This window comes from Conger conger, chromosome 5 (genome assembly GCF_963514075.1).
Source record: "Conger conger chromosome 5, fConCon1.1, whole genome shotgun sequence".
NCBI lineage: Eukaryota > Metazoa > Chordata > Actinopteri > Anguilliformes > Congridae > Conger > Conger conger.
The window spans coordinates 37,666,621-37,686,141 of NC_083764.1; the positions used below are offsets into that span (position 1 = coordinate 37,666,621).

General features: G+C 39.7%; 1 protein-coding gene across 1 annotated transcript; it reads left to right on the forward strand.

The window, feature by feature from the left end:
- The first annotated feature begins 2,215 nt into the window (after nucleotides 1-2,215).
- LOC133129218 (leucine-rich alpha-2-glycoprotein-like) lies at nucleotides 2,216-4,135 on the forward strand. The gene is made up of 2 exons (XM_061243152.1): nucleotides 2,216-2,338; nucleotides 3,030-4,135. The coding sequence occupies exon 2, from the start codon at nucleotides 3,040-3,042 to the stop codon at nucleotides 4,057-4,059; it is 1,020 nt and encodes a 339-aa protein (XP_061099136.1). The 5' UTR covers nucleotides 2,216-2,338; nucleotides 3,030-3,039; the 3' UTR covers nucleotides 4,060-4,135.
- The last annotated feature ends 15,386 nt before the right edge of the window (nucleotides 4,136-19,521 follow it).

Consider the following 19,521-nt stretch of genomic DNA (forward strand, 5'->3'; position numbering starts at 1 on the left):
AACAGAAAATTCCACAAACACCTGACAAAACTCTCTTCGGAAGATAGGCAGATTTCACAAACAGAACTACAGAGACGGCAATGCAAGAAGCGAACCACTAGTTAACCGCCAAAACAGAATGGCCAGGTTACAGTTTGCTAAGAAGTACCTGAAAGGGCAGTTCAGTAAAAAGGTCTTGTGGATAGATAAGACCAAGATTTACTTGCATCAGAGTAATGGCAAGAGCAAAGTGTTCAGGCCAAACTACCCTTTGTACCTTTTGTATCAGACCACCCAATTTGTAGGTGAGCAAAAGTATTGGAACATGTGACTGAAAGGTGTTTCTTGTTGCCCAGATGTGTCCTGTTATATTGATTTTTAAACAATAAGTAGTTCTGATTGTCTACTCTTGGTTTTAGCCTTGGGTTTTGCCTGTGAAGACTGCATTTGTGTTAGAAAAGATAAACCAACATGAAGACAAGCGAGCTGTCTTTGGGAGCCATTCTGAAGCTTAGAAAGGAGGGGAAATTGATTAGAGCCATTGCACATGCATTGGGGTTGGCTTGTACAACAACTAGGAATGTCCTAGAAAAGAAATGAACAGCTGGCATATTGAGCAAGACATCAAACCGGTTGACCAAGGAGAACACCAGCAGTTGATGACAGAAACATTGTGAGAGCTGCAAAGAAAAACCCCAAAACATCAGTCTGTGACATCGCAAAGAATCTCCACAGGGCATGGGTGAAGGTATCTCACTCAACCGTTTGAAGACTTAGAGTGCCACAATATTGAGGCTATACCACTAGCTGCAAACCACTCATCAGTAGTAAGATTTGGAAGGCGAGATTACAATTTTCAAAGAATTACAGAGATAAGCCGCAAACTTTCTGGAACAAAGTTTTATGGACAAGATTAGCCAATGATGAAAAGGCCAACGTGTGAAGATTGAAGAGATCTAAGCTCATCTGTGAAGCACGGTGGAGGAAGTGTCATGGCTTGGGCTTGCATGGCTGCTTCTGGAGTGGGCTCAATAATCTTTATTGATGATGTAACTCATGATGGTAGCAGCAGGATGAACTCAACAAAAACATTGTCTACCAACTTACATAAACCTTACAGTGACTCCGAATCAGTCTTATTTACACAAAGTATCATGTGTATTTGAAATACATGCGTGCAAAAAGATTTAAACAACACTTTATTTTCGGAGAAGTTAGATGGTTGGAACTATAACCGCTGAACCTCTTCCGTCTTCCGCTGGTTGAGCGCAGTGATCCGCGCACCTTATGAAGGTAGTTTTAAAAGGTAGAGCTTCTCTTGTTTTTAATTTTTTAATTGTATTTCAAATGCATATGATACCTTGTGTAAATAAGACTTCAGGGTTGCTGTAACGTGTATTTCTTCTCTGTGAAAGAGGTAGGCTACTGACTCTTATAGGCTTCAAGTCTTTATGTTAAGCCAACACGTTTCACTAACATGGACATTGAGCCAGTGAATGCACAAAAATGAAAATGAAATTGAACATCTTGTAAGGGTAAGTAAAAAAAAAAATCTTGTCTGGGTAATGAGCTTGTCTGGGTAAGTTAAAAAATATATATATATTTCCCGAAATGTCTTACAAGCCAGGCATTGGTTTGAAATTATCTTTATTTTCAAATCGTCTGTCAGCTGCTTAGAGGATTCTATAGATGTTGAGAGTAAGCACAACAACTTTAGAGTTTAGAAGTATTAATGCATCAACTAGAAAGGTGCCTAAACTTCTGTACATACTAGGTTGACATTTACTGTTTAACTGAAATTCTGAAAAAAAAAAAAATAGTAATTGGAATTAAAATTGAAGAAATTAGTCATATTAATTTTTTTGTTTGTTTTCTGCAGGTTCTATTGAGATCTTTTCATGTAGAGATTAAACAAAATGTGCGATTTGATGAGGGGTTCCAAAATATGTGCATAGACTTCTCTATCTATTGAGAAATATTTTCTTACAGCTTGTGTAACCAGAATATAAAGTTGTCAGTAAGCAACACAGTAAGCAACAGGCTGTTACTGAAATATCAATACAACATGTATTCATATGTGCCTTGGAAAATAGATAGATTTATGATTTTTCAACAATATTTAATCAGACCTGCAAATACTGTATAAACACATAATGTTTGTTCAGATCAATAAAGTGGAACTATGTGATCTCTGTACCTGACACTGTTTATTTAGTGAACACAGCACTATTTGGGAGGAACATCCAGATTTCCAGTCAATAATGTTGAAACAGTTTTGAAGGTATCATTTGTTGGACATATATAAGGTTGCAAAAGAGAGGGGAAAAGTGCAATTGTCCTCAAGTCCAAAACACAGAAGGTATGGGTCGTTATCATTCATTCTATTATGAAATTTATGATAGATTATGATTTAACTGTCACATTGTTAACAGACAGTGTAAAGGTATTATAAAGTTATTAAATAATACAATGTAATATTAAATACAATTTCATGTGCTATGGTCTTTTCATTGGAAGGTATTTTTAGTTTTTGACATGGTGTTTTAGTTATTGATTTATTTTGTACTTGGTGGAAGTGTGTATAAATTACATATAAACATCATAAATATATACATGAAAATATGACAAAAATCTGAGTTTTAATTGTAAAATGTACAAGTGTCCTAGCGGACAAGTATTGGCACCTTTGATAAAGAGAAGTATAAATTAAACACAATAAATGCATTATATTATACGCACAAACAATGGGGAAATTATATTATTTTATTCTATTGCAATTAAATAAAATCAGTTAAGCAAATGGGTCTCCTTTGAACATTCGCCATGCTTCACAATATTTTATTTCAGTCATTGAGATAATTTTGCCTTCAGCTTACCTAATTCCCTAACCTTGACTCTGAATATATCTGGTTTTAATGTATCTGGTTTTCATCTGTTTTAATGACACTTTCTAATCCTCTACATAAAAAAACTATGCATTTTTTTTGTTAGATGGGACATTAAGATAAGATCATTATTGTGTCTGATGTTGTCTTATTTCACTCCTCTAGCTCTTGAGCAATGGGCACCTGGTACCTCCTCACCCTGACAGTGCTGGTCAGCTGTTGCTGCCATGGTGTTCTGTCCTGTCCAGACCTGTGCACCTGCTACTTTTCTACCAATGACACTCAGGTGGTCTGCACAGGCCCCTTGGTCTCAGATTTCCCTTCCAGCCGTCTCCCAGCCAATACCACTTCTCTGTCCATTGAGTTCACCAACATGAGCTCTATTTCTGGCGAGCACCTGCAGGCCACACCCCTCTTGCAGGAGCTCCACCTATCAGGAAACAAGCTGCGTGAGCTGCCAGCAGATCTGCTGAGTGGCCTCCCCCACCTGAAAACCCTGGACCTCACAGGCAACCAGCTGCAGCAGCTGCCTCCAGGTGTGTTCAGCAACGCCCCACTGCTCACACTGGTGCTCAGAGACAACAAGCTCTCCGCGGCTGATGCCCACTGGCTTCCGCCTAACAGCAGCCTCACCTGGCTGGATCTGGCGTCGAACCAACTGACTGTCATTCCCACAGCTCTGCTGCAAAACCTGCCCCAGCTGAAAATGCTTTATCTGAGCAACAACAAGCTAGAGAAGGTCCCTGCTGCCGCCCTGGACCCAGTAATACACCTTAAACGACTTCACCTTGAGGAGAACAAACTGACTTACCTGGACCCTTCCGCCTTCCAGCTCACCCCAAACCTGACCCACCTTTTCCTCCAGGAGAACAGATTGGAGAAGCTTCCCTCTGGCATTTTTCATGGGCTCTCCCGCCTTGACTACCTGAACCTGAGCCAGAACCGCCTACGCAACCTGCCCGCCGGCCTGCTGGACAAATTGCCTGCACTGGGCGCTAGCGTTGGCCAGGGCCTGGACCTCTCCCTTAACCCCTGGGACTGTGACAAGGGTGTGGCCTACTTGTGGACCTGGCTCCGTGACCATAAAGAAAAAACCTATTTGGACGAAATTCAGTGTGCCACACCTGAAGCCCTGAAGGGGAAGGTCATCTCATCTGTGACAGAGGAAGAGTTGGGAGCATCCAGCAGCGACTGAACAAGGAACAGTTTAGCACATGCCCAAATTCTTCTGTTAAGATTCACTGCTAACTAAATAAAGTTCAATAATAAGACCTCTTAAGAATCATAATACGTCATTCATAGCCAACTGCCATGCTATTCACATCAGACCAAATGTGCCTTATTCAATAATCACTCAACTCAGCTTTTTTATACATTTATACATTTTATACATACATTTTTTATACACTATTTGGATTTGCAGTGCTATTAGTGGTCTTCACTGGCAAAGCTGAAGTTTCCATTATTGTGAATTTAAGTTACTTTAGAATGCTGATTCGAAATTTCTGGCACCAAAATTTGTGTTTGTTTGAGATTTGTGTTGTGCTCATAAAATGTAAATTAGTCAACTTTATAAAAACACTTGGCATGGAAAGAGCTATTACAAAGTCAGAAGTTGAATATGCAAAATCATTGTGTTTATGCACAAAGGCAAATAAAGCACCTGAAATTTATAAAAACCTACATATTAGCTAAAAAATGATGCAGCTCATAATCTGGTATTATATTAAAAACAGCAGATTCTAATTCAAGGACTGTGGGAGAAAATGCAATTCTCTAAATTCAGATCACTGTATAATGATTATGATAACATTGTTGCTTAGTTTTATGTTACCAAAATATGTAATATATGGTGTCAGTGGGGTGAAATAGATTGTCTGATTATTCTGTCAGTTGAGTTTCATATCACAGAAAACAAAACACACAAAAAAGTAAAATCCTGCAGCATCAATCAGTTCTATACTATTTTGCTCCTTAAACCCTTAGGTATCACCCCTTTTCTTGACACAAGCTTGAAAATGGCATACACAAAATAAAATGGTTACTATTCTTGAACCCTTTTGACTGTAGGCATAGTGAGAATTACTCTAAGTATTACCAAAACAAAGCTACTGAAGCTGAAACACAGTGGAAGTGGAAGATTTTTTTTCTCACTGAAAAGATTTTCTGTTTTTGAGTGGATACAGACCACAGCCAAAACACTTGACAAATCCCTTTTCAAATAGTTTTCTGTAATCTATGTCGAGGCTGTTTTCCAAAAATGACATTTGGAGACTCTAAAAGGACACATGGAAAGGATTTGCACTTTGCCCACCTGTCACCCTCCCCCTACCTCACCCTCTCCTTGTGCTTTCCACAGACAGCAACAGGCCGAGAAGACTAAAAATAAGTACAATAATCACAATAATAACATCTTGCATACTAATATATTGATTGAGGTCCATTGGTTGAAGTTTTTTCAAATACCCCAACCTCCATCAACAAGACAAACACATTCCAAAATTTTGCATGCTATTTATTATTCAAAAGCAGGCTTGTTCCTTATTTTAAAGCATACTGAATAGTAATAACATATTTTGAGAATATATTTAGATGCTCACTGATATAAAATGGGGTCACGTCAATGGAAATGCCCTCTATATTGGAGCCAAAGGTGTTTTCACGGGCTTCCTCAGAAATATTCACTTGAGCATACTTGAGAGTCTAGAGAGATGGCAAATTCCTGTAAAGGAAGTGTTCTATTTAGACGTAGGTATCGCAAAATAATTTTTTGGTTGAAAAACATCAACCTTTTTGGCCATAAAATCTGCTTTTGCAGAAGCGTAATAGACTCAGTGTGCGTATTGAAAATGCTACGGTTTCGATATGCAGGCAAAAAAAATGCTGTGACGTTTTAAGCAAGTTTTTATCCAACTATACATCATTGGAAATGTAATGTGGTACGGTATTGAAGTAACAACTGAGAAACATTTTAGCTAAAGACCAGCTACCAGCTACCAGCCCAGAAGCTGCCAGCGCTAGCTGGTTGACCAGCTCACATCCAGCGAGACCATCTTATGACCAGTTTGACCAGCTCAATTTTCAAGCTGGTCAAGCTTCCATAACTGGATTTTACAGCAGAGTGGTTCATAACTACATAGATACTACAGTTAAAAAAGTTATCAAGCATACAAGTGTCATCTTGAAGATCATTGAGAATTCAAAGTGGAGCTGGGTAGACCACGTCGTAGACCACATTAATTTTTTTATAAATGTGGTGCCCAATGTGGGGCTAAGAATGTCAAATTCCCACCCTAATTTGGAATGGCCAATTGCCTTCAACTGCAGCCATGTTTTCTGCAGTTTCAGAGACTGCCGGTTTCAGAGAGTTTAGACATCCGCATTTCTCCTTCAAAGCATGTTGCCAGCGGCTTCTTTTCACAATGCAGCATTCAGCTAAGCTTACATAGAGCGGAGTCATATGCAGCTTAAGCATGCAGGTCATGGGCGCCCGTTTGACCAGCTGAGCTTGCTAGCTACATTTCTGGTGAGTTAGCTACCGAGATCTAGCTAGTTTACAGAGTGAGTGGATACAGAAATGAATTGTTGATGTTGAACTTCAATCAATGATTACAGTGCCAACTTGCTAGCTAATTGTGGAAGCCCTTTGAATTTCTTGGTCACTAGTTAACATTAATTTTGAGAAATGATTTAGTTAGAATGTGTTTGGATTGAGCTTGCTACCAAGATGGCAGTATAGCTAGTAAACAGGAAAGGTTCAGACAAAGAACCTTATTGAATTTACAAATACTGCTAGAATTAAGCTTATCTTATCCTCATACCTCCTGTTTTCGATAACGAAGAAAACATCTCTGCCAGCCCTATTGCTAGTGTTATGTCAACAATATGGGGGAAGGTTTACAAATGCCATCCATTGGCTGCCCTCACCACTGGACAATACTATACTAGCGAAACAATTTTACATGCCAGAAACTGGTTGACAGTTCATCAGCGCAAAGAGAGAAATTCATATTCCGTAAGATGTTAAACCTGCAAGAATTTAACTGTCAGTGTTCTTCTGATCATGATTCAGCTTGGCCTTTTAAATCATCATCTACGATTACTTATTGTCTGTAATATGAATTATGAACCTTAATCTCAAATTACACACTAAACTGTCAGAAAACAACACTGCTATTGAGCATCTAGTGACAAATTATAAGAAATGACTCATGGCTGTCATCTTTGCCAGGGGTGTTTGCACAAAGTATTAAACCAGGGGTATTAAATAATGAGTTTTTTCTGTGAACCTGTGGAGCCTGTTTTATTTACTTGGGTTGATTCCATTGAATCATTAATAAAGAACACGGCTTTCCACATGTTGGAAAATAAAACTCATGCCAATAACTATTCTTTTTAGTTTACAGCTTTTTTATGCATATTCATCAAGGGTGCCAATAATTCTGTTCAATTCTCCCCACAGACTTTCAATAATATTCAAGTTTGGTGACAGTGAAGACCATTCCAAAACTCTTTGGTTCCTTTAAACAATTCATGCTTGATTTTGTGGTATGTTTTAGATCACTGTTTTGTTGAAATGCCCAAACTTTTCAGCTTCAGTTTCTTCACTGAATCTGGGACATTATCTTCTCGGAATTGTTTATAGTTAATTGAATCCATTGTTCCTTCTACCCACACAATATTTCCTGTGACACTGGCTGCCACACAACCCCAAAGCAGAATTGATCCACCCCCATGCTTAACGGTTTCCAAACTGGTCTTTTCTTTAAATGCTTTGCCTGTTTTCTCCAAGTGTATCATGGTGTGTAAGTGTTATGTGGTTTATTTTATCCAAACTGTTAAATTCAGCAAAGAAATGTAAAAAGCTTTGCAATAATCTGTGTATATTTATGGGGAAAGAGTTTTTTTTTTATCAGTAACGTATGCAGGGCTGTGTGTTATCTATTTCTGATACTGTTTACTTGCTGTTTACACTGTTACTGTAAACATTGCACAAGCTGAATCATGAGAAAACCCTGCCTGACCACCAAGATTTTGAGTCAATAAGTGTTGGAACAGTTTTGAAATTAATTGGACAGATATTAGACAGCCAAAGAGAGAGAGAGAAAGATCACTGATATTCACAAGCCAAAAGGGGCTTTAAGGGATTTAATTTGAGTAATATGTAAGTACATGCACTTCACATGCAAAAAGGCAAATTTCACATGTGAGTTTTTGTAAGAGTGCCCTGTGCCCAGAAACACACCTGAAATGGCTTCACCTGGAGGGGAACAAGCAGAGTTCCCTGGACCCCTCTTCTTTCCAGCACACCCCAAACTTAACCCACCTGTTCCACCAGGCAAATTGCCCTGAGAATCTGCCCCCCAGCATCTTTCATGGGCTCCCTTCCATGAATTCCTCCAAGAGTGAGACCACAGAAGTGAATGTCCTTACTAACTTCAGAACAGATCAGACAGGCATGGGTCGATATCAAGCAAACAGTTGTGACAGAGATCAGGTAGTTCGAAAACGAGAGTCCAGGCAAAGGGTGGGTACACAAGCAAACAGGTTCAGCAGGGATGATCCAATACGTGGTCGTTGTCACAAGCAAAAAATCTAAAATTGAATTGCTGAACAGAGCATAAACACAACGGGTCAAATCAGAACAAAAGGGTAAATCTGGATACAGAGGTCTAAAAAAGGTTGACACAGAAGTCAATCAGAAAATAATCACTGGAGACTGTGGTCGAGAGACATAAGAATCTGGCAGAGACTTAAGAAAATAGACAGGTTTATATAGAGGGATAACAAGGGGAAATAACAATCAGGTGTGCACGATAACAAGCAAGTGAAGACAGGTTAAATGAATGAATGGGAATTAATTGGAAAACAGACAGACTACGGAAAGCACAGAGGGTAACAAAAGATAAAAACGCTGGGGACAAGAACCAGATGACAGAAAACACAGAACCTGACACCCATGGCCTGCATGGGCCTGGACCTCAGCCTCAACCCCTGGGACTGTGAGAGGGATGTCGCCTACTTGTAAATGTGGCTCCTCAACCACCAAAAATGGATGACATTCAGTGTGCTGCACCAGAACACTTCTTGCTTCCTGCTCCAGAGGTCCTGCCTGAGGTTGTGAGCCCTCCAGAAGAGGAGCCCTCAGGGCCAACCGCAGTGGACCCTCCAGAGGAGCCTGTAATGGTAAACACCTCCAGCCCACCAAAAATTCTGGGTCCCCAGATTCCATGTCCAGGGGAGCCACCGGAGGCCGCAGCAATGCTACCCTGTTCAAGAGAGCTGCCAGAGGCCGGAGCTCTGCTACCATGTCCAGAGGTAAGGCCACCCAAGGACAGCACCAGACCTACTCACAGGTATGGCCGTGGTTCATTGTAATCACTACAGCTGCGGCCGGTTACCTAATTATTGGGCTTTCAGGCCTTGAGGAGGACACTTCTTGGGGCTGGTTGGTTGTGGGTGTCCGTTTATAGTTTTGTTTACACATAGGTTTCTGTTATGACCTTCTGTTTCTTTTGATTTCATCCTGTCTGTTCACCATTTGTTCAATGGTCACCCCTAAGCCCTGCATCACACCTTCAATAAGACCTTCACCGCTTATAACACCTCATTCACAGCCAACTGCCAGACTATTCACATCAGACCATAATTAGCCTTCTTCAGAAATCACTGTAAATGTTCTGTCACAGATGCTCATTCAGTTATGCATCATAGCAGTCAATTATTTAACTCTGTGTCTTTATATGTCTCAATATTGCTTTGCACTTACAGTACAGTGGTCTACACAGGCAATGCCAATACTGTGAATGGGTGATTCCCATTTTCTATGTTTTGCTAAAGTTACATTTATAAAAACATTATATAGATGAAATGCTATTACAGTGCTAATTACGAAATTAAGTGCTATTACGAAATGTGAATTTGCAAAATGGCAAAGAAAGCAGTTGAATGTCAGAAAAAAGTTACCCTCTGCATTGGCTATAATACAAAAACAATCCATCTCTTCAGCAAGTGATTAATTTATAGCTGATGCAACACTTGGGGTTTCTTCTAATAAATATATTTTGGAATGTTCACCAAATGTAAAAACCATAGATCTGAGACTGCAGGCACTAGATGGCAGCAGACCAGTTATGCAACAGTAAGATGGAAAACAGTTCTGACAAATTGTATGCCATACTGCAGGTATATAGCAATAGATAAGTAAACAGGGTAGTGGGTGTTTCTGATAATTCAACTGCAGTTCAGGATTTATGGATCTGATAAATAAAATAAAATCTGTTTTTTGAAAGTAATGCCATTGTAAGGTAGCACTCATTTACCCCTGGATTTATAATCCATGCCTCCTTTTCTTCTGCTTCTTTCTTCTTTTTTCTGTTCCTTTTTTCCCTCTCCTTTTTACTTCCCCACGCTCATGTAATTTTTATTTTTCTTATTCTCCTCCTTTGGATTTGGGTTCAGGTAAATTCTATTTCAAAATGTCCTCATTGAATTTTTCAATTCATTCATTGCATGCTTTTTTACCACCTTTCCAAGAGAAACAATCTCCCTATAAAATGTATAAGCAGTGATATTGATTATCAACAGTCCAGGAAAAGTGAAAACTACTTTGAACTTGACTTTAATGATAATATTATTGAAGTAATACTACAGCATTTGAAATATTCTCATATACCAAAGAATATTTGAAAATGTATTTGTAATTTCCAGAGAGCAATGGTAGAATTGTCCTCAGAAGGCCCTGCAGAAGGTGAGCACTTTGCAGTTAATTGATAGTGCTTATAAAGCTGGACATTGCAGCAGGAAGTTACTCATGAAAATCACGCCCTGCTAATAATGCTTTCATAGGAGAAAAGATAAGTCAAATGCTGAAACTATACAGATCAATCAGCATTCCTTCACCCAGTCCCTTAGTCCAACACCCGCAGGTCAGTGGGAAACATCTGTTCTTAGAACAGTGTTGTGTCCTGGCCTTTGCCTGCTTATAAATAATAACTGACATTGATGAAAGGAAGCTTATCTAGATTTGTCATGCACTTAAATATCCCTTTGCCAATCTGTAATGTACTTACAGACTTTGGCGATGTATGAAAGACAAGCCTGAAGAAAATAATTGTATTACAGGAAACAACAAAGTAAATTTTTGTCAAGACACTGGTTTGTGTGGAACCTGGTTTAGAGCAACTTGTTTCTTTTCAAAACATTTTAGACATTTTAGAAGCTATTCATACAGACAACTTTCCAAACCTATTGTTCAATGACAACACAATGTGGAAGGCCCTGTTTGACTGCCTATGAAAAATATCTGTATGCAGCCTGGCATACACTAATGCTATATGGAGCCTATTCAGCTCTATTTCACCCAATTGTGTATTCAGAATGTACAGTGGATGGAGATAAACACCATTCTAAGTTTTCCCCTCACTCGATGGGGGAACATCACAAGGATGCACTCTCATCAACTTGGTCAAATAGAAACAAAATATGGGCTGTAAAAATGCATAAATTGTTAATTATTAATTAATTGATTAATTAATTATACATGCAATAAGGGCTTTACTGTGAAGACTTACTGTAAGGTGATATTGTAATTCAAATGATACAAGTACATTTTTAATAGTTTTTCCATAAAGAAAGTTTAATCCGTATTTAGAGGAGTCAGAGATACTAGGAATGCAGTGTCAGTAAAATTCCACTGTTGGTATTTTTGTCCACCTGTGGGTGTGTTCTTAACCTGCCAATTTACATTTCTAGTGCATAATGGAAGCGACTCCTAATGAAGAAGCATACCAGGTATGTGAGGTGGGTCTGAATGTCTGCTTAATATCCAGGAGGCATCAGGATCCTGTATGTGTCAGTGGAAAAGATATATAAAAGATAAATGTTGAATTGATATTCATAATAATATGCAGAAAGAGACGTTTTGTGGTTTTATGTATTGAGTCGATCTTAAGTATTTTAGAAGAGAGAATAGTATTCTCTTCAAATATTATTCTCTTAATTCTATTTCAATGTACGTTGCATTAACATTTAGGCATTTAGGCAAAATCAAATTATGAACTATAAATTAAATCAACATATTTGTTGATTGGCAAAACAATCTGGTGGATCAATCTTTGTAAAGAAATGAACTCAGAATGTGACAACATTTGAATTCTACAAGCTTGGAAATGAAAAAGGGTTAAACAAGATATAAGAGTACTGAACCACAGCTTTTCTCTCCCACAATAAGCCAAGATGTGCCAGCAAGCAAGACAACATCCAAGAGATCCAAGATTGAGATAAAAAAAGACTGAAGGATGACTCAGAGCCAAGACAATAGGTAATATACTCAGCAGCCCAACATTTTATTGGTTCAAAAGGGTGAGGATGCCTTTTAATTAATACTGTATCATAATATTTTGTGTCACACAAAACATCTTCAAGATTCTCCAAACATTACTAGGTGGGGGTTTGGGGTTTGAGAGTGACAGGCTTAGTTATTAATAAAATTCTGACTATGCTACGATCCAACTATGTTGGAAGGATTAAATTCTGACTATGCTACTGTAACTGTAAGTCTGAACCCTTGTTATGTGGGATTTCCAGTTGCTTGTACAAGTTCTTTGTTAGTTGACAATGGCCGGCAAAGACAGGAGTCCATGGATGGTAATGAAGTTCCATGAATTGTAGAATGGATTCTGCTTCGTCAATTGTTCGACCCTTGTTTCAATAGAAATACTCAAAATAGACAAAATAAGCCGCTAGTACACTTTGCTAGCACCAGTTACTAGGTAAAACAGACAGCTGGCTGACAATTAGCATTTCTTTTGTAGAAACCTTTTTCAGAGTTTCCCTAAGTTTAACCAATGGCTCCAACATGGACTTCAACAACCGAGTACAAGAACGACCACACCCTCACTTTCACGGGCCAGGGTTTTATACCCAAATGTATCACTTAATGCAGTTCTCACTTAGGTCTGCAATAGTGTACTGGCCATCCTACTAACTGTTAACTTCTTAAACATGTTTGCTAACATAGCTAGCTTGTGAGTTAGGTTTTGTGTTCTCTGACAAAGCTAGCTAGTTTGCTGATTAGTTAGTGTTCATGAAGGGATAAATAGACAGCTGACTTCAATTAAAATGGGCCACCTTCTGCATTGACTTTCAGCAGATATTTGGATGGTTCCTCTTGTTAGATTATTGCATTTATGTAGTGCTTTTCTAGATACCCAAAGCGCTTAAAACTGATTAAAATATTATTGAAAAGATTCAAGCCTGGATATGTCATAGTCGTATTGTATTGACATAGCACCTTTATAAATAAATGTGCACACACAAATTCACACACAGTCACATGCATACACCCACATACATGCATATACACACACAAACACACACATGCACAAATAGGCTACCTGCACACACATGTGCATGCAGGCACACATGTACAGATGTACACACAAATTCACTCTCCTCACACACATTGACACACACGTGTTCAAACAATGAATGCTTTTGAATGTAATTTGTGCATTTTTCTTGTAATTGCTGTTGTGTTTTAATGTTATTTCTGTGATGTACTGTTCAGAGGACCCAGACGCAGACCAGGGAGTATGCAAAAAGTGGATTGTTGGAATTATCTGCTCCATGGCCAGAGAGAAAGAACCATGTTCAAGATCAGAGGTGGAAGGTAATCATTCTGTAGAGCTAGAGTATTGCCTGTGCTTATTCCAGCTATGCCTTCAACAAAGAGATTAGAAAAATAGATGTAATACAGCAAGCTTATAATGTTCTCAAGGTGCCAGAGATCAATGATCCAGCAGGGGGCAGAGTTCCCCATGTGCCGTCCTTAGTGAGTTGACTTTCCCATTGGTCCCTCCTTCCATTGTCTTATGATCCAAAAACAACAGAGCCAAAATGAGAAAAAATGTGTCACTGTCCAGATAGTTACAGACTGCACTGTGCATATACAGTACAATATATACTGTGTACAATGGTTTCTTTTTGTTTTATGTACATTACAATAAATTATTTATGAGCAGTGGAGGCCTGCTTACTGTATGTACAGTTAGTATGCTCAACAGCTCTGGCCCTCAATTCCAAATTCCGCCAGTTTTCTTTTCTCCCGGATAATTAGTGCTACTGACTGTCATCACACCCGACTCCCTGGTAATGGGAGGGTGGGAAACCAGCTGATCCCTGGTCTACAGTATCAGATAATGACAGCTGAGTTCTTCTGTGCTGTGGCAATACAGCATATAATTTGTCGACAGTTGGCAGTAATGTAAATACTGTGGAAATCTCAACTTCCCAGCAGCACTGTGAGCTGCCTTATACTTTCTGAGAATAGATTCTTTCAGGACAGGACCCTTTCATTACTCACCAGCAGTGCACAGTCTGGTGACTGCTGTTGCCGTGGGTTTCTGCGCCATGATCCCACTGTTGAGCCGACTTACGTATGGATCAGTCTCAAATGCAGTCGGCCATTTTGAACATTCGGCCTTCCCCAACAACACCTGTTCCTGGTTCCTTTGGCAAAGACACAAAATAAATCAATAAAAAGCAGAATGAAATATGATCCACACTATCACAGTGGCTGCTTTTGCCTTGTGAGCTTGACGACATTGATACAGACCAGTCGGGTAGGCGTACAAATGTCAGGAAAGATTTATTGCAGTCTGGTTCCATTTTGGAGAAGTGTTGATGACAGTGCCTTCTGCCTGACCTCTAGTGAAATGCCCTCCAAGAGCTAAGCTGAGCCAAAACTATCAGCTGATGAGGGCTGATGACTGATTGTACTGTTTGCAGCTGCATCTGCCTAGGCCTGATTGGAGACTCCTATCTGCCATCTATTGTACATTTCCTTTCAACTTTTAAGTGATTAAGTGAGTTCTAGGAAGTTTGTTCACCATTTTATAGAGAGCCTCTCTCATCCCGATTCACCATCTTTCTCCCAAACCCAGTTTCTGTGCTAAGGCTGGTCCTGGTAAAACTGGGATTAATGTTCCATGCAGTTGTCTCGTGTCTTTCTATCTCTCCTCTGACACGGGCCTTCATCTTAAATGATTTACAGAACATACAGACAGTCTTAGTGGTGCCATTTCCCTTGTTCATATGACTGTCACAAACACAGGCTGGAGATTTAAGTTGCAGGTTAATACTAGAAAGGCTGGAGCCAACGCAATCAAGCATTAGGACTTTAAAACTGTAAATGACATACTCTCCTCCTTTCCAAACGTTTTTTTTAATTCATTATCCTAACCCGCTTATCCTGAACAGGGTCACAGGGGGGGCTGGAGCCTATCCCAGCATACATTGGGTGAAAGGCAGGAATGCACCCTGGACAGGTCGCCAGTCCATCACAGGGCACACACACCATTCACTCACACACTCATACCTACGGGCAATTTAGACTCTCCAATCAGCCTAACCTGCATGTCTTTGGACTGTGGGAGGAAACCGGAGTACCTGGAGGAAACCCATGCAAACACGGGGAGAACATGCAAACTCCACACAGAGAGGCCCCGGGCGACGGGGATTCGAACCCAGGACCGTCTTGCTGTGAGGCGGCAGTGATAACCACTGTACCATCCGTGCTGCCCCTTTTTTAATTAGTTATGACTAAAGAAATTACTTTTTACAAATATTGCACGTTGTATTTCTTTAACTACTTTTTCCATTTTGTGTTTTGTCTTTACTGGACACAGGGTGATATGGAAACTCTGGATTTCACCTGCATTTAATTTAATTACAGGAGCTGGAGTGAGAGAGATGAGCTCACGTCCCAAACAAAAAAATAAACCAAAGTCTTCACCCATCACCCTCACAGGATCTGGGCTCAAATAACAAACAAAAATAACCAATGTAAAGAAAATAACCTGACTCACTGGAGCTCAGCTGAGCTGGTGTCTCGAGTTGCTTTTTAGATTTTCGCTTTTCAGTCCTGCCTGCTCCCGGTCTCAGACACCTACTGTGGAAAGAGCACACATTTTAAGTCTGAACTAATTCACAACATAATCCAGGTGTGCGCTGATTTAACCAGTAGGCGCAGTCTTGCGGATTGCCCTGCACATTTTACACTTTTCTCAGTGTGCCTGTAATATACCCTGATACATTTTCCAGCCTAAAGTATATAACAAAACCACTATAATTTAGTCATACAAATGTTGAAATTGAATCAGCTGTGTCCTTCATTTTAAGAAAACAGTTTTGCAATATTTTGCTTAATAATCTTTATGAAATTAGGTCACTGTGGGTGAAGAATTGTTGTAATGCTGGACAAGGGATCAGGCTTGGCAGTTCTTGGTAGAATAAAACTTAATTGTACCTTCCTGTTATCCTCCTGCCAATTTCTCATTACTTTCTAATTTTGGGCTTATGGAGACATCAATATTTCACCTACGCCAGAGGGACTCCTAAAGACAAATGGCTTTTGCATGTTGATGCTGGTAGTTCATGGGTCACAGGAGAAAATGGGGGTGAGGACAATAAGGCGATGTTGCTGTCTGTTCCTGGGTCTGCCGAGTGATGTATCCTCCATGCACACCAGAGCACAGAATCACATTATGCTGCATGTGGCATCTCACTGGTGGGAGATATTTATTTTGTAGGAGTCAGTTGAAAGGGTAGAGGGCCAGTTCTTTTAGCTGCTCTGTCAGACCCACTGGGATCAATTCTGGGACTGTCAGCTGCTGCTGTTTGATACGCCACCCACTTGAGTGTGTGTATGTGTGTGTGTCTGACCCTGCCTGCATGTCTGCTGCTGTGCGCTTAATGGTGGTGTGTGTGAGACCCTGCCCACATGCCTGCTGGCCGTCCTTTATGCCAGGGCATACCCGACATCTCTCTGCAAAGCTTCCCTCAAACAATTTCCTCAATAATGCATATCTCATCTACAACCCTGATCTGATTTTTGTTTGCTCATTTAATTCACGCACTTGTACGTTGCATCACAGTGCTATTCTCAGGGGAGCGTGGCTCTGTGCTGTTTCCGTAAGATGCCGTTATTCATGTCTGCATTTGAAAGCAGCCACTTGGTCACAATTAAAAAAAAAAATTAGATTAGATTCAACCTTTTAAGGCAATGAAATGCGTCCTCTGCATTTAACCCATCCTAGTTACTCAGGAGCAGTGGGCAGCCATCTTACAGTGCCCGGGGACTCCAGTTCTTCTTCAGCTTTTGGCAAAGCACCAATGTGAGCTGAAAACTTTGCATTTAAAGATTAGAGAATTTCTGACAAATGTAGCTGTGAACAGGTTCAGGTCAAACCGTGTTTAGTGCTTTCCGTGATTTTCCACAAAAGTAAGAAAAAAAGATATATTTCCCAACATGTTGGTGTTTTCCTTTAAGAAAATATTCTGCAGTAATGCACACCCAGCATTAATGCTGTAATCTGTAGTATTTCCTCCTTAAAATGAATCAGAATAGATTGTTTCACAGCTGTTTGAAACATAAATCTGCAGAGGAACCCTTTACCTGGAAGAATATGACTGCTAACCCCAGGCAGAGCTTCAGGAGGTGTATGCAGTATGCAGAGATACATGCCTGAACATGAGTGCCAGAATAATAAAATGAGAAGAAGAGTTGAGTGTTATCAGCATAGAAATGAACAATACTGAACAAAGAGGCTGTACAAAGAGTGAATTGAAAAAGCTGTAAATTAAGATGTAACAAATTAAATAAAATTATACTAAGCAAACTATAGGCAAGTCAGCTCTTTAACTGGCAGTCTGTGCCAGTTTCCCTTTTGTGTATTTGACTCTCTCTGGTGGTTAAATACTGTACTAAATACAGAGACAGGCTGGTTTAGTTGCTGTGGGAAATAAATAATGTTAAATTAAAAGAAAAGGAAGATGCATTTCTATTCATAAAGAGTAGCTTCAAAGATTCTAAAACTTATCCAAATCACATTTGTGGGGTTTAAACTGATTGGGTTTTTGTTGGTATTTGTTGGTATTTGTCTGAAGCCTATTCTAGTATGAAGTTTGTATGACATTTGGTTAATTTAATTTAGGTTTATTAAATTTACTTGCTCATTCACCCTGGGTTGTGAATAGCCAGGCCATGCCCTTAGAACATTCAGGAAATAACTATTATAACATGTGCCCTGTGTGTCTTTTAGTGTGAAAAAGCCCAAGGCATCTCCAGCCCTGGCTACACAATACTAATGTTTTACAAGTGCTGAGAGAGCTTGTTTACTCAAACTTTGTCTCTCCAAGATGCTGGGACAAGAGGGAGGCGCTTCTATTTACAGTTAATCACAAGGATCAAATGCCCAGGCAAAGAGGGAAAGCAGGTGGTGGGGGGATTTTGTTTTGTGTGTAATTCAACACTCTGCTGCATGTAATTGAGTGACAAGGAAACATTCTGGTCCAATGAGTCATGCAGATGCCCCAGTGTTCTCAAATCTTCTCTATGTAGCACGGCAGCTAGGATGCATTATGAAAAGTCCTGCACACACTAAATAAGAAAGAAAGAAATAGGAAACAGTGTATTTCAAACCAGAATACAAATAGATTAATTTTTTAGACTTATTTAGTCTTCTGCTGCTGTAGCCTATCCATTTAGATGTTTGACACACTGTGTGTTCTGAGATGCCATGCATACCACAGTTGTAATGTGTGGTTATTTGCCTTACTGTCACCTTCCTGTCTCACTTTGACCAGTTTTGCCCTTCTCCTCTGACCTCTCTCAGTAACAACGCGTTTCTGCATGTTCTGTGCAACCTCTAGAGACTGTTGTGCGTGAAAATCCCAGGAGATCAGCGGTTTCTGAGATACTCAAACCACCCTGCCTGGCACCAACAATCATTCCACCAACAAATGCCAGGCTTGCATTTGTATATGCGCACATGTACACTGGTTTTGTGTTTCATTTGGCAGTTTTCTTCTGTGGTAAGAATTTTGCCGGCCAGGAAGAAATAGTTCCGACAGTAGGGGCAGTCGAGTTGCATTTTGGCCTGTAACAGGCGAAGAAGTCATTTGTAGAAATATTGCCCATAATCCATAATTGTTTAGGTGGCAAATGTTAGCACTCCACACTCCACAACTGTTGTGAGCCCACCCTTGCTGGGGTCATTTGCCTAGGCCAACCTCATTTGCCTAGGCCGACCATTCCTACCCTTTTCTTGAAATATCTTGTTTTTAGTGATTATCGTAAATGTATACACACTAGCAAATTGAAAAGAAAGAAAAAGAAAAACCAGGCGTTTTTACATTCATCCTGTTGCAGTGGGTAATCTGGTAACCAAAGAAATCAAAGATAGTGTAAATTTTTGGCTGTGGGTTTACGGTCTTGGGAAATTGTGCGAGGGACAAAGTGAGGTTTCAAATCAAGCAGAACAGTGTACAGACTAGTGGTTTCCAACCTCGATATGCTGGCTGTTCGTGTTATGCTTGCTATGCTACATTGCAAACAAATAGTACATAAAAAGAGGTAATGCAATTATTGAACTGATAAAACTAAAGACTGGTGAAAGTTGTTAATTGATGAATGGACCATTTGGTAAGATAGGCTAAAGCAAATGATAATGTGACAAAACTGCATTGTGTTAATACAATACAATACAATACAACACAATACAATACAATACTTTATTGCCATATCAACAGAGTTGAGAGGAATATGTCTTAGTGCCGCTCGTTAAAAAAAACCAAAAAAAAAAAAAACAGTCAG